Raw genomic sequence first — 14716 nt, 5'->3', positions numbered from 1 at the left:
CCCTGACTGGGAATCAAACTGGCAACCCTTTAGTTTATAGGCCAGCACCCAATCCATTGAGCCACATCAGCCAGGGCAAAAGTCTGCTAGTTTGGATTTAGATTTCATTGAATCTGTAGATCAGTTGGGGTGGGTGAGGTTGAGTGGTAAAATTGAAACCTTAACACTGAGTCTTTCAATCCATGAACACCTTGTAGTTCCACATTTATTTGGGTCTTCTTTAAAAATTTTTTAAATTGTGGTAAATAATATATAACATTTAAAGTTTACCATCTTAACCATTTTTAAGTGTGCAGTTCAGTAGTATTAACTATATTCACATTGTGGCGCAACAGTTCTTGAAAACTTTTTCAACTTGCAAAACTGACACTGTGTACCCACTGAACAGCTTCCCATTTTCCCTTCCTCTATGGATCCTGGCAACCAGTTAGACTTTCTGTGGTTTTTAAAAAAATTTTATTTGGTGCCCTGGCTGTTGAAGCTCAGTGGATTGAGCACGGGCCTTCGAACCAAAGGATCGCAGTTTGATTCCCAGTCAGGGCACATGCCTGGGCAAGGCCATCTCCCAGTGGGGGACACACAAGAGGCAACCCATACACTGAGATTTCTTTCCCTCTCTCCTTCTTTTCCCCTCTAAACATAAATGAATAAAATCTTTCAAATTTTTTTATTTGAGTTGGACTGCTTTAGGTACTTTATATAACTAGAATCACACGATATTTGTCCGTTTCGTGACCTGCATATTGCACTTAATGTACTGTCCTTAAGATACCTTCATGTTTTAGTGTGTAACAAGATTTCCTCCTCTTTTAAGGCTGAATAATATTCCATCGTTGATATATACCACATTTTCTTTATCCGTTTGTTGATGAGCATTTGAGTTGCTTCTTCCTCCTGGCTCTCGTGAATAATAATGCAGTGATCACAGGAATGCAGATACCTCTTCCAGACACTGATTTCAGTTCTTTTGGATACATACCAGAAATGGGGTTGCAGGATCATATGATAATTCTTTTTTAGTATTTTGAGGAATGCCATGTTTTATTTTACAGCAGCCACCCCACATTGTAGTTGTAACAACAGTGCACAAGGGCTCCAATTTTTCTGCATCCTCGCTAATGCTTATTGTTTTTTCGGTGTTTGATAGTAGCCACCCTTATGTAGTTTGAGTTGCATTTCTGTAATGATTAATAATGTTGAGCTCTTTTCATGTGCTTTTTGGCCATTTGTGTGTATTCTTTAGAGAAATGTGTAGATTAGTCCTTTGCTCATTTTAAAGATTTTTATTTATTTTTTGATGAGACGGGGAAGGGAGGAGAAAAAGAGGGAGAGAAACATCACTGTGCAAGAGATACATTGATCAGTTGCCTCTCTCATTCCCCCAACTGGGGGCCTGGTTCCAGCCCAGGAATGTGCCTTGACTGGGAATTGACTGGTTCACACCAGCCAGGGCCCTTTGCTCGTTTTAAAATTAGGTTAGTTTTTTTGTTGTTGAGTTGTAGAAGCTCTTTCTATATTCTGGATATTAACCCCTTATCAGGTACATGATATGCAAATATTTTTTCTTCCATTTCATGGTTGCCTTTTCACTCTGTTGATTGTTTTTTTGATGCACAGAGGTTTCGAAGTTTGATGTTGTCTCATATGTCTATTTCTACTTTTGTTCTTTAGTTTTCCTTAGCAGTATTTTGTAGTTTTCAGTGTATGGGTATATTTGGGATTCCCCAAGATTATGCTCATGTTCAATGATTAGCTAGAAGGAGTCACAAAACTCAGGAAAGCTGTTATACTCATTGTTCCAGTTCGTTACAGTGGAAGCATACAGATTGAAATCAGCAACAGAAAAAGCCATACAGAGCAGGGGGCCAGGCACAAGCTTGTAGTTGTCCTCTCCCAGTGGAGTCATGGGAACAGTGCTTAATTCTCCCAGGAACAATGTGTGACAGTGTGCACAGTGTACTGCCAACCAGGGAAGTACGCTTGAACCTTGGTGTCCAGGAGATTTACTGGGGATTGGTCATGTAGACATGGCTAACCATAGTTCTGCGGCCCCTCCCAAAGTCAAGCAGATACTATGTAGTCCTAGACCCCCACCCGAGGCCACACTGTTAACAATGGGGCCCAAGGCCTCCTGGAAACAAACACTTGTAATGGACAGGATATTCCAAGGGCTTAGAGGTTACCTCCTAGGAACAAGGCCAGATCTTTGTCATGTGTGGGGTTTGGACCCTCCTGACCTACTGACTTAATCCTTTATTATACAGTGAGCCTTTCACACCTTCTCATCCTTCAAATCTCAGCTCAAGTGTCACTTCTTCGGAAAGATGCCCCGTGTATTCTTTATTACATCATCCTGCTATAGTACTGTCCCACTTTGTAATTATCTTGTTTACTATCTGTCTCCCTCTGCTCGAAATCAGTTCATGGGAGCAAAAACCTCACCCGTCTCATCAACTGTTGTACTGTTTTTACCTAAGTCATAGCTGGCATTCATTGATTCTTAATAAGTATAAGAATTATATCTAGAAACAAAAAAAGTACCATCAGCCAAATAGAAAAATTGCAAAGGAATGAATACTGAGTTCACAGAAAATATGCTTCTTTTGCCTAATAATAAGAAATAGATGTTAGCTCGAGAACCAGAGGATCGCAGTTCGATTCCCAGTCAGGGCACATGCTTGGGTTGCAGGCCAGTTCCTGGCAGGGGATGCACGATACATTGTATGTCCCCTGCAGAGGCAACCATACATTGATATTTCTCTCCCTCTCTCCTTCCCTTCCTCTCTAAAGATAAATAAATAAAATCTTTAAAAAAAAGCAATGGATGTTAAAATTACATGAAGATCCCATATTTTACCTATCAGATTGGTAAAAATTCAAGCATTTCATAACTTGTTGTTTTGACAGGGCTTGTTGAAATGGGCACTCTTCTGTGTTGCTGAATCATTAAACGAGTAAACCTGTAGGGAGGGTGATTTGGAAATATATGTCAGTATCTCATGTGCATGTGTACTTGGACCCAGTAATTTTCCTTCAGGGAATTTATCCTACGAATATGCCCCTAAACATGTATAACTTCACAGGCGGGATTCCGATCAGAGCAGTGTTTGTAATGGCAAGAAGATCAAAGCAAGTTAAACGTCAGCCATTAGGGGATTGGCCTAATTAATGGCCTGTCATACTCTGGCTATATGGCTGATTTTTAAAAATTTTAAAAAGAAAGTCAGGCTTTGTGTACCGATGTATTTAAAAAATCTTTAAGAGACACAGTTAACCAAAGGAAGCAAAGTGCAGGATGGCACATCTGTTGTGCAAAGGGGAATGAGAATAGTGACAGTGGTAACCCGGACGACTAAAAGCTAAGTAGGTAGTTAAGTGAGAGCCTTTTTACCATTCACCTTTTTTATGCTCAGATTTTAGAACCATGTGAATGTTTTACCTGATTAGATAAATAAATTGTGCCCTGGCTAGTGTGGCTCACTTGGTTGGAGCATCGTCCCGTGACCAAAGGGTGGTTCGATTCCTGGTCAGGGCAGAAGCCTAGGTTTCGGATTCTGTCCCTAGTCAGGGTTCATGCCCGAGGCCACCAGTCGATGTTTCTGTCTCAGTGTTTCTCTTCTTCTCTCTCTCCCTCCCTTCCCTTCTCTCTAAAGTCAGTGGACATGTCCTCAACTGAGGATAAATAAGTAAATAAATAAGTTGTACTTTTAAAAAAGATATTAAAACATCATTTAAAAAATAGTATCCAAAGTACTATAAAGAGGAACTGCATGTGTGTGTGTGTGCGGGTGTGCATGTGTGAGAAACAGTGCTCTAGTTTCCCACGTTAGCTTCAGGGGTGGGGCAGGGTGGGGTCAGCTAATGTTCCTTACAAACCAGAACAGCCAGTTGAGTAATGTCACTGAGCGTGTTACGATTGTCTCATCCACGCTAGACTTACTCATTTAAATCTTTCATGTAGCCTGATGGGACAGCTGTATGCCATAGAAAGAATACAAATTTTGAAGTAAGAAACTTGCATTTGACTCTTGCCTCTGCTGTTTTCTGGCGTGAGGTTTTGGACAAGTTCCTACCAACACCTCTCAACATTTGAAAAGAATGATTGAGATACATGACAGTGCTTTGTAAGTTGGCAAATACTGTGTAAAGAGAGTTATTATTACTTGTATTTTAGTTTGTGCATTAATTGGCACATCAAGTTGGTCATAATTATGATAATAATTATGACCAACTTGATGAACATTAGTCGCAAACATAACATCCTCAGCACATGGCTTAGAAAATTGAAGTGTGACTTCCCCCCACTCACCTGCCTGTTGCTGTCTGTCACACCGTGCCTCTGCCCCCCAGATCCCTCATTCCTCTTAACCATTTCTTTCCTCCTGAACTTTGGCTACTCCAGTGGCTTGTGTTCAGCAAAAATGGTCTTTTCTGGTAAGTGGTATACATATTTCTACCATATGTATTTTGGAATTGTTTCCTTTCCGTTCCTCATAGAGTTTGAGTCTTCATAAATATTTTCTCCGTGAATTCAGAGAGTGACTTCCTGACCTCCAGGGTGATAGAGGGCTCCAGTGCCTTTATAAGGCCAACTCTTTTCTCTTCTTCCTCTGCCTTGTCCCCTGTGCTATTCCATTAGTTACCATCTCTCTGTCTGGTATTGTCAGTCTCTTCCTGAACCCTGACTCTATACTTTGGCCTGACAAGTATGCTCAAGTCTCTATCATCCCTGAAATAATTATTTCAAATTAAAATCTTTTCTGTTGTCATATTTTTTTCCACCAAAGAATTACTGCCTTTAATTTCTCAATTCTCATTCATTCCTGTCTGTTGTGATTTATGATCTGACTTCCCTCTTCACCCGTGTGTGAAGAGGTTGGTGGACTTCCCTCTGTCAAAGTCAGTAGCTTTTCAGCTCTCATTCTGCCTGACCGTTCATCTTTTTGCAATGTGCTCTGCCTTTGGCTCGATATTCATTGATTTCTGGGATTTCTGGATTTTCTTCCCTCTCCCCCTAATCTCTTTTGCTGGTTTTTCTCCTTTCACCTGCTGCTTAAGCTCAGACGTTACTCATACTTCTTCCTTGTTTGTCATCTGTCATCTCAGTAGTTTTCCTTTTACAGTTGGTGTAGTGCATTCATGAACAAGTTCATACTGTTCCTGTTTTCCATCTATACTCTCTCGCTCTCAGATTTCATCTACTTCCATAGCTGTACAAACTAATGACTTTTCCCAACTCTCTTCTGCACTTGAAATTCTTATTAGCTGCCTTTGGACTTTCTTGCCTGGTTACAGGTACTTTGCATTTTCCTATCTCCTAAACTAAAACATCTCTCCTCTCCTCCAGCGTGCCCATCTCCTGTGTTCCCAGTCTCTATCAGCGTCAGCACCACCTTCCTAGTCACTCATGCTGGAAACCTCCAGAGTCATCCTTGCCTCCTTCCTGACCATTCACAAAGCCCTGTCACTTCGATTCTGAAGTATTCCTTATACATCTTCTGTTTTCCATCCCCACTCCATGAAGTTTCTCACAAATGAAACATAATCGGATGTACCTCTTCCTCAGACTTGACATTTTTAAATGACTTTCTGTCACCCACAGAACAAAGTCTGATGCCCCTTGTTGTCTCGGCAATAGGAAGGTCCTTTACAACCTGTTGCTAACCTTCTTCCCTTCCACCAGCCCTGACAGCCCTGTCTCCCAGCCTCCTCAGGGGTAGTCACTGGTTTGCTCCACGTCACTTGCACATATCTGTGGCACAGATATGGAGCCTGTTTACCTTACAGTCACTCTGGAAGGTTCTGCTCAAGAATCATATCTTTTATGTTGCCTGTCTTGACCACACAAAATTTTAGTCCTGTAGCACTTTGTTGATGTCTCTACTATATTTACTCTACATTGAAACTAACTTATGAACTTCTTTTATTTATTTATTTATTTATTTATTTATTTATTTATTTAAGAGAAAGGGAACGGGAGAGAGAAAGAGAGGGAGAGATACATGGATGTGTGAGAGAGACATCGATCAGTTGCCTCTCACATGTGCCCCAACCAGGGACTGGCCTGCAACCCAGGCATGTGCCCTGACTGGGAATCGAACCGATGACCTTTTGCTTTGTTGGATGACGCTTAAGCAACTGAGCCACACCAGTCAGGATTAATTTGTGAACTTCTTAAGGATGCATCTAGATTGTATTATTTTCTATATTGCCACAGAAGCATACCTGGAATATAGAATTTTGATAATTACCTGTGGGGTGAATACATTAAGAACAAAAGATAACTCAGCTCACAGTCTGCAGAGCTCTCATCTTGTCTTGTAAACCGAAAATTGAGGTGGTGAAGAACTTGATTTCTGTGGTCAGACACACCTGGGTTCAAACCCACTCAGTAACACTAGCTGTTGCCATTTCCTTACCTGTAAAGTGATGATGGGGTGGCTGTGAGAATTAAGTGTAAAGCACGTGTCAGTCCTTGGTACACTGTAATACCTTTTTTTTTAATATTTTATTTATTTATTTATCTTTAGAGGGGAAGGAGAGAGGGAGAGAAACATCAATGTATGGTTGCCTTTTGTGCGTCCCCTGCTGGGAGTTGGCCTGCAGGGAACTGGCCTGCAACCCAGGCATGTGCCCTGACTGGGAATCCAGCCGGCAACCTTTTAGCTCGCAGGCTGGCACTCAATTCACTGAGCCACACCAGCCAGGGTTATTGTAATAACTTTAAGCTATTATTAATTATGTAATGTATTTTTAATGAATAATAGTAATACTCTATAGTAATATTCCGAGTTATATATGTAGCCAAAAACAAGGTACAAGAATGGCCTGTTCTCACATGATCTTCCTAAGAGGACCCTTTCTTAACCACACTGATGACATCTTCCCAACATCAGTGACTGTCAACCTGTTCTGTTGCCAGTGAGGAGGAAGAGGAATACCTGATACCCTTTCTGTTATCTGTTATTGTTATTGTGGTTGTTTGTGCTCTTAGGATTCATCTTACCCTTTCCAAACACCGAGTTTTAGATAGGAACAGTGACGCCAAACAAGAAATTGCATTTGAAGAATAGGAAAGAAAGAAGAAACTTAGTATGAGGGTAAAGGTAGTAATATGGTGTTTGGATTAAGAGTCTGAGGAAAGTAGAATCCAAGAATGGTTCTCCTTCCATCCCATCATTCATCAAGTGTTATTGTCTGTGACTGCGTACAGGGCGCAGTGCCAATGGGGCAGGATTATCGTAATTGTTTAAGGCCTAATTCTCACTGTAAAGATTTTTTAAATTGAATACTTGAGATCATTGTAGATTTAAGTGCAATTGTAAGAAATAATTACAGCGATCCCTTGTACATCACTGCAGGATTTTAGTAATAAAATCTTCTACTAATTCTTATTAGTAATGAAAGGAAGATAGTTCCTTGTGTAACTGGTATAAAAGCACAGGTAGAAAGCACTTCACGACTTTGGAAAAGCTCAGATTACTCTGCTTGAAGCTGCAGCAGATCAAGTTGTCAGGCAGGTGTAAGTTTTAAGTCAAATTTCAAAGAACGAGTGTAATTGTATTAGGTTGGGGATGGCAGGAGAGACCCAGGGGAAATGGAGGGTCTGGGTTCCCACCCAGAATTGGTAAATTTGATAAATAACCTAGACTTCTTACCTGCACACATGTTAAAAATTGGTTCTTTCTTACCTCCAATTTTTAGAACTCAAGTAATGATGCGTCTCGTGTTAACCCCAGATTGTTACATTTTATGTTTTTGATATAGAACAGCTGGCTCTCCCAAGAGTCTGGCTTACTGACAAAGTTTTTCTTGTGCTTTTAGAATGACGGTAAAGACCGGCATGAGCACGGCAGCCAAAGGCGGAGGCGGGGCAACCCTGAGCCGTTGTCTAATGGAGGACCCCAGGGTAACGCACTGCAGGTGGTGGAACAAGATGAAGAAGAAGATGAGGAGCTGACACTGAAATATGGCGCCAAACATGTGATCATGCTCTTTGTCCCCGTGACTCTCTGTATGGTGGTAGTGGTGGCTACCATCAAATCAGTCAGCTTTTATACCCGGAATGATGGGCAGTTGTATGTATGAGTGTTTTGTTTTATTATTCTCAAGGCCAGTGTAGCTTTCCTTTACCGCATGTCATCATTGCCTTGAAGGCCTCTGCACTGCAGGGCCGTGAAGGCTAGAGCGTCCTTCTAGCCAGAGCAGTTGAGAGAGTGAGGGGTTACGTAGTACTCGATACTTTGAGTACAGGGAATGAAAGCTATAGAATTGTGTTTCCTGTGTGGTGTCACTAAGGAAGGGCTGAATTTGTTTGTAATTGAGCAGGTAAAAGCCTTGAATAGTCACCTTTCCCATCTCAGAGCCTTTAGGCCTATTGTTCTTTGCCTGGAATGTTCTTTTCTTTTCTAATTTAGGTGGACTAATTCCTATCATCCTTCTCATCTTGACTTAAATGTTAAGGCCAAAGATAACTTCTCTGATCCTCCTAACAAAATTAGGTACTTTCTGGTATTCTTTCTCATAGCAGCTTGTTCTTTTTCACTTGTAACAATGTGCAAATGTATGTTAATTCACCTTATTACTTAATACCTGATTTCCTTCTGTGCTGCATGTCTTATCAGAGCACTTTGTTTCCAGGACGAGGTATGTAATAAATGCTCAGTGGAAGGAGCTGTTAAATGAAAGGGTGAAGATGAATGCAAGCTGGCACTAGACTCTTGGGGACCTGTCACGTAGGTTCTCTGGTGCTATTGTTGTCAGTCCTTTGCCACCAAGAAAAATGCCCTGATTCATATGTCAGCCAGTTCTGTCTCTAGGGCTCTCTCAGGGCTCAGACAAACTTCAAATGGATTTTAGAACTAAAAGTGGCAAGTGGCTGAAACACTGCATGGGGTTCTGAAAGCCAAGCTATTAATCTTGGGAAGAAAGACTGAGACAGTGAGTGACAGACAGACAGCGGCAGTAATAGCCCAAAGGGATTGAGTGATATTCTCTATGTATAAGTTAGAGTTGGTTTGGCTACATATTGTAGAATAGGGGTTAGCAAGCCATAGCCTGCAGGTCAGATCTGCCTTTCACCTACTTTTGTAAATAAAGCTTTATTGTAATACAGTCATGTCCATTCTGTTATATATGGTCTCTGCTGCTTGTGTGTGACACTGGCAGAGTTGAGTGATTGCAACACGGAGCATATCACCCACAAAACTTAAAATAGTTACCCTCTGATTCTTCACAGGAAGTTTTCTGGCCCCATCATTAAAATCAGAACAACTGGTTTAAATGATACAGGTGTTAATCTCTCTCCCACAGAGTAGTGCAGAGGTAGCCAGTCCAGATTGGTAGAGCGGCTTCACACTCATCAAGGACTCAGGCTCCTCCTTCTTCCTCAGCTTCTACACCCCAGGTTATTGTGGGTGCTGAAGCCCCAGCCTTTGTTGAGACAGCAGGATGCAGGAAGGAGTAGGGGACGAAGGACATAAGACGTATCTCTCAGTAGATTTAACTCTTAGGAGTTTTACCCAGTACATTTGCTTGTATATAACTTGTTAACCATTGTTTAGTCTAATGGCCACACCTGACTGTAATGGAGTCAGAAACTTAGTCTGTTAGCTGGGAACATTGGCACCGAGAATAAAAGTGTTTTATGTGAATGAAAAATAAGGGGAATATAGATGGGTGACATTGTCTCCAGACAACACCAGTTGTAGTCACCCTGAAATTGAAAGAGAATAATTATAAGCCATATTACCATCCTCTGACAATCTCAGCCTAGGTCATTTATGTGGCAGATTCTGGTTCCTTCGCAAATCACTAATAATCTGTGCAGAAAGAATATTCAGTGAGGTAATTATTTCAGTATATAGTATCCACTAGATGGAGCCAGTTGTCTAGCTTACAGCTCTCCATATTTTAGAAATGTACTCTTATTTTGAAACACTCATTGTAGATGTCTGATAGCCATTTTTTGGGGTTAAAAATTCTTGGTTACAGTGATGTGTTGGATAGAAGTGACATAAGATATTAGTTGAATCAAGGAAACAAAATTTGTGTTGGAGAGAGTATATGGTTAGGGGTGTCCATCCATTAACACTTACCAGGGCTTTTGCATTTTGTTTCGTTATAGGATTTATACTCCGTTCACAGAAGACACCGAGACTGTGGGCCAAAGAGCCCTGCACTCAATCCTCAATGCCGCCATCATGATCAGCGTCATTGTTGTCATGACCATTCTCCTGGTGGCTCTGTACAAATATAGGTGCTACAAGGTGAGCGAGCACGACGAGCAGAGCTTTACCTCCCACCCTGTTCTTGTTAAGATTTTATTTATTTATTTTTAGAGAAGGGGAGGAAGGGAGAAAGAGAGGCAGAGAAACATCAATGTGCTGTTGCACACCCCCACCAGAAACCTGGCCTCCGTCCGACCCAGGCACATGCCCTGACTGGGAATTGAACCAGGAGCCTTTCAGTTTGTGGGGCAGCGCTCAACCCACTAAGCCACACCAGCCAGGGCTCCACCTCGTTCTCTTTATGATTGGGTTTTTCTATCATATACCTTACTTGGTATAGTAAAGAAAAAAGTCTTATATTCTAGAGCTAAGTTAATTTTTAGTTTTTCTCCCTCATTGTGGAATATTTGAAAAATACAAAAAGGTATAAGTGGAAAACAAATGTTTTCATATCACAATGTTAAATGGTTTTAACAATTTTGATTTATGGTATATGTATGACATTCCAAAGAAATACATCCTAAGACCTTTGGGTTTCCATCATCCACAAATAGTGTTATGAAACATGTTATGGGGACAATTTCATATGGGGAGATATGAAATTTAAAAATTTATATTTTCATACTTGAGCACAAAACGATAAAAGCCACCTTCAGATGCTGGTTTAAGTTCATTGGTGATTAGCTCTATTTCTGCTTCTAAATCGCTGACCATCCATTTCCCCACCGCATCTCCTACAGTAGCACTCATTCTTTCCTTGGGAAACACAGCAGGGAAAGTTGTGCCGGAAAGACGCAGGCCAGCTTGCCCAGCTTCTGCTCCCTTCTGCTCCCTAGCTCACTCGCCAGCTAAGTGGCTTGCCGCTGAATTTCAGCCACCTGGCACGTATTTCAGGTTCATGCCTCAAAAAAAAAAAAAGACCAATTATTGTAAGTCATAAACCTTTAGGCTCATTCTTAAGTAAATATTAACTTTCCAAATAGCAAAGTCTGTCTATTTTCTTACAGTATTTATTTCTCTGTGTGTGTACATATATGTATACATATGTATAAGATATGTGTGTGTATATATTTTTTTAAGATTTTATCTCTTTTTTAGAGAGAGGGGAAGGGAGGGAGAAAGAGAGGGAGAGAAACATCAATCAGCTTGGCTTCTTGTACACCCCCAGCTGGGCACCTGGCTCAAAACTAGGCATGTGTCCTGACCAGGTGTCGAACCCTGATCTTTCAGTTTGCGGATAACACCCAACCCAATGAGCCACACCAGTCAGGGTTGTAGATAGTTTTTTTAACATGAATAATATAAAATACAATTAGTATGTGTCCTTTCTTCAGTTTTACTTTGGCATAAACATTTTTTCATATTATAAATACTTAGAAAATATGTCTGATCACTATATAATATTTAATTCAGTGAGTGCATTATAATGTATTTTCCTCGTTTAAGCTGTTTGCAGTTTTTCAGTATTCTAAACAAATGTCTTTATGCATAGAGCTTTTTCAGTTTTTCAGTTTGTTTTCTTAGGGTAAAATTTCAGACAGAATTTTTGGGGCAAATTATCTGCATATCTTGGTGTGCAAAATTTTCTTTTCTAAATTATACTTTTAATTTGTACTTAATACTAGTAGTGAATGAGACTTTCTTGTCTTATTCTACCTTCACCAGCACTGAATTTTTTTAAAAATCCGTGCTGATTTTTTTAAGCTAATAAGCAAAATGCCCTGATTTGCATTCAGTTGGTTACTGATAAGCTCAAATACCTTTTCAGTGTTCATGAACTCTAAAATTATAGTTCAGCCTTGTTTGTTGAACATTGGAGAGGGTGGAAGTGTCAACCATCTGCAGCCTGACATTGGCGTATGGAGAAGATTGAAGAGGAAGTGTGTCTGTGGTGATGACAGGTAGTCATCGCCACCTAGATGACGTAAACCCGTGTGAGAAGAGTTCTGCTCCCTCTTTTAAAATGTACTCATATCTTAAATGCTTTCCTTGATCCTGTTTTCACCATATAGATTGTCTACGTATAAGCGTTTACCTGCCAGTTTCATTTCTCTTATTTATTGGACTTACTTTGTTACTTTTATCTTGATTATGTGCTGCTTTCACATTTTATTGGGAGTGTGTTTAGGGTCATATCCCCACCTGCACATCTTGAAGATGGGGCCACAAGTTCATAACAGCTTGAAGAGGTTGCTTTCCTGAGCTGGTTGCTTTCCTGAGCTGCTTCCTTTCGGTGATCTCCCTGCTACTTTTTGGTTCTTTTGAATTTCCCTGTTTCAGAAAGATGGGCTTTATTTTCCCAGCATCAAGAAGGGTGAAGACAGAAATACAGCAAGGGCCACTTGCCTTACTCTTAGAAAACTACAGCTTCTCCAGTCTGATGGGAAGCTTCCCATCCCTCTTAAGTTTTAGACTCCTGCTGCCCACTTTGTCACCACCCCAGGATTATTTGGGGACTGAGTATGAAAGAATGGAGAAAATGAAAAAAACAGAAGCTGAGATTTTGCCTTCTCTGGTGTGTGGAGACCTCTTTCCCTCCTTCCCCCAGCCAGAACTAGAGGGCTTCTGCACTTGCTGTCATTGCCTTGCTAAGTAATACCCACTCGGGTTGCATTGCGTTGCGTTCTGGTGGAGGAGGGCAGTACTAGCGTGGAAATAGTGACACCGAAATTCACTCTCGGTTCCCTGGTACTTTTAATTTTTCAGCACAACTACCTCTCTTTACTTTTCAGACTCCTCATTAGTAGCATACATTCTGTCGAGCTTTTATAGTTGCACATGGTGGGTGAAGTGAGCTTTCACCCCTTTTTACCTAGAACCTGTCTTGGTATACAAGGTCTGTCCAGAAGGTATCCAGCCATGTACTGTGAAAAGTAAGAGACTTTTATTGAAGAAGATACAAGAAGCATTGTACATAGGACAATAACACCTCAGTCCCCTTCAAAGTAGGCACCTGGGGACTCACACAGTTCTCTCAATCACTGTCAGTTGTACTTTCCTGAATCTCATCAACTGTGTGAAATCTCTTCCCTTTCAAGGGTGATTTTAGTTTTGGGAAAAGCCACAATTCTCAGGGCACCAAATCTGGGCTGTAGCGGGGCTGAGTCACCTTAGGTGATTTAATATTTCACACACACACACACACACAAAAAAAACCCCTCTGCACGAGATGTGATGCATGAGCAGGCATGTTGTCATGATGAAGCTGCCATCACCCGGTTGCCATAGCTGTGGCCTTCTGACTCATCTGAATAGCTTTCATGGAGGAATGTTCAAGCTTCATGCTCCTTATATTAATAACAGTATTGGTCAATTTTGTATTTGTTTTAGTTGTGTTTCACTTTATTTGTGTATCTTTAAGATTTTAGAGAGTAGAAAGGAGGGAGAAAGAGAGAGAGTCAATGTGTGGTTGTCTCTTGCACATGCCTGCAACCCAGGCATGTGCCGTGACTGGGAATTGAACTAGCAACCTTTTGGTTCACAGGCCAGCACTCAATCCAATGAGCCACACCCACCAGGGCAAGTTTTGCTTCATTTTAGACCATTTAAAAGGTTCATATTCAGCCAGATTTGTACATTTACTCATTCATTTGTGTTGTTTTGATTTGCTTTTTAATGTTCAAGTCTTAGCAAGCACAGCCAGTTCTAAAGTTGTTTGACTTGTTTTGATTCCCAGTATAAAATAAAAGGAACTTTTGAGTCAGAAATTCAGAAACTTGCCAGAACCTATTTGGAAATAAGTCCTTACAGTTTGTTATGTCAATGGTTGGTTGTGCAATGTCTCTAAGAAGCACAAGAAGCTAAAAAACTAAACCTTAAAAAGTAGCAGCCGATTGTAAATGAGTCAAGATGCTCTGGCTAGAAATAAATGGTAAAGATTTATTTAAGGGTCTTATGGTTTGCACACCGGAAACGTAACTAGGCAATACCCAGAATATTCCAAAGAAGAAAGAAAAGCTAAGGGTTCTTACAGTAAAAAGTACCTTCTTGAGAAGAATCAGTTCTGCGTTCTTAGCTTCTGGATTAGTCTGGGATGATAAGCCCTAGATCAGTGATTTTTGAGCGAGTGCGCCACAAGAATTTTTAAAACAGGCGATACCTGACGTTTTAGTCAGGGACGGTGACCTCTTTTTCCTTAGACTGTCAAAAAAAGTGACAACAGCCAATGTAACAGTAGCCGTCCAGTGTAAATGAATCAAAATTGCACTTTTTTTTTAGATTGGGAAAAAATACATTTTGGGGTATGCCACAGAATTTTAGTAATTTGTATGTTCCATGAGATGAAAAAGGTTAAAAAAATCGCTGCTCCGCATGACCCGTGGTCTGGATAGTGGACATCAGGTGATCTGATTACATGAACATTCTTTCCTTAGTCCTTCAGGGAGTAATCAGACAGTTATTTGAAGGTTTGATGTATATCCAGGTATTGGTGCAAAACTAGAAGGTTCAAAAGTTTAAGTTCCCAGGCTAATTAAAAGAAGAATAGA

General features: G+C 40.7%; 1 protein-coding gene across 2 annotated transcripts in view; it reads left to right on the top strand.

Annotated features, from left to right (window-relative positions):
- The window catches only part of PSEN1 (presenilin 1), a 54231-nt gene that overhangs the window by 17187 nt on the left and 22328 nt on the right, over positions 1 to 14716 (top strand). The window contains exons 1-3 of one of the 2 annotated variants that reach the window (XM_037031800.1): positions 8096 to 8501; positions 8625 to 8646; positions 10127 to 10268. In XM_037031800.1, coding sequence (XP_036887695.1) covers positions 8456 to 8501; positions 8625 to 8646; positions 10127 to 10268 — 210 coding nt within the window. In that variant the 5' untranslated portion in view covers positions 8096 to 8455. The other variant, XM_037031799.1, reaches the window with a different exon arrangement.

This window comes from Sturnira hondurensis, unplaced genomic scaffold, assembly GCF_014824575.4.
Source record: "Sturnira hondurensis isolate 20B ecotype Veracruz unplaced genomic scaffold, ASM1482457v3 Scaffold0021143, whole genome shotgun sequence".
Classification (NCBI taxonomy): domain Eukaryota; kingdom Metazoa; phylum Chordata; class Mammalia; order Chiroptera; family Phyllostomidae; genus Sturnira; species Sturnira hondurensis.
Note: the sequence above shows the minus strand (reverse complement) of the source record. Positions and strands in the feature narration are given on the sequence as shown.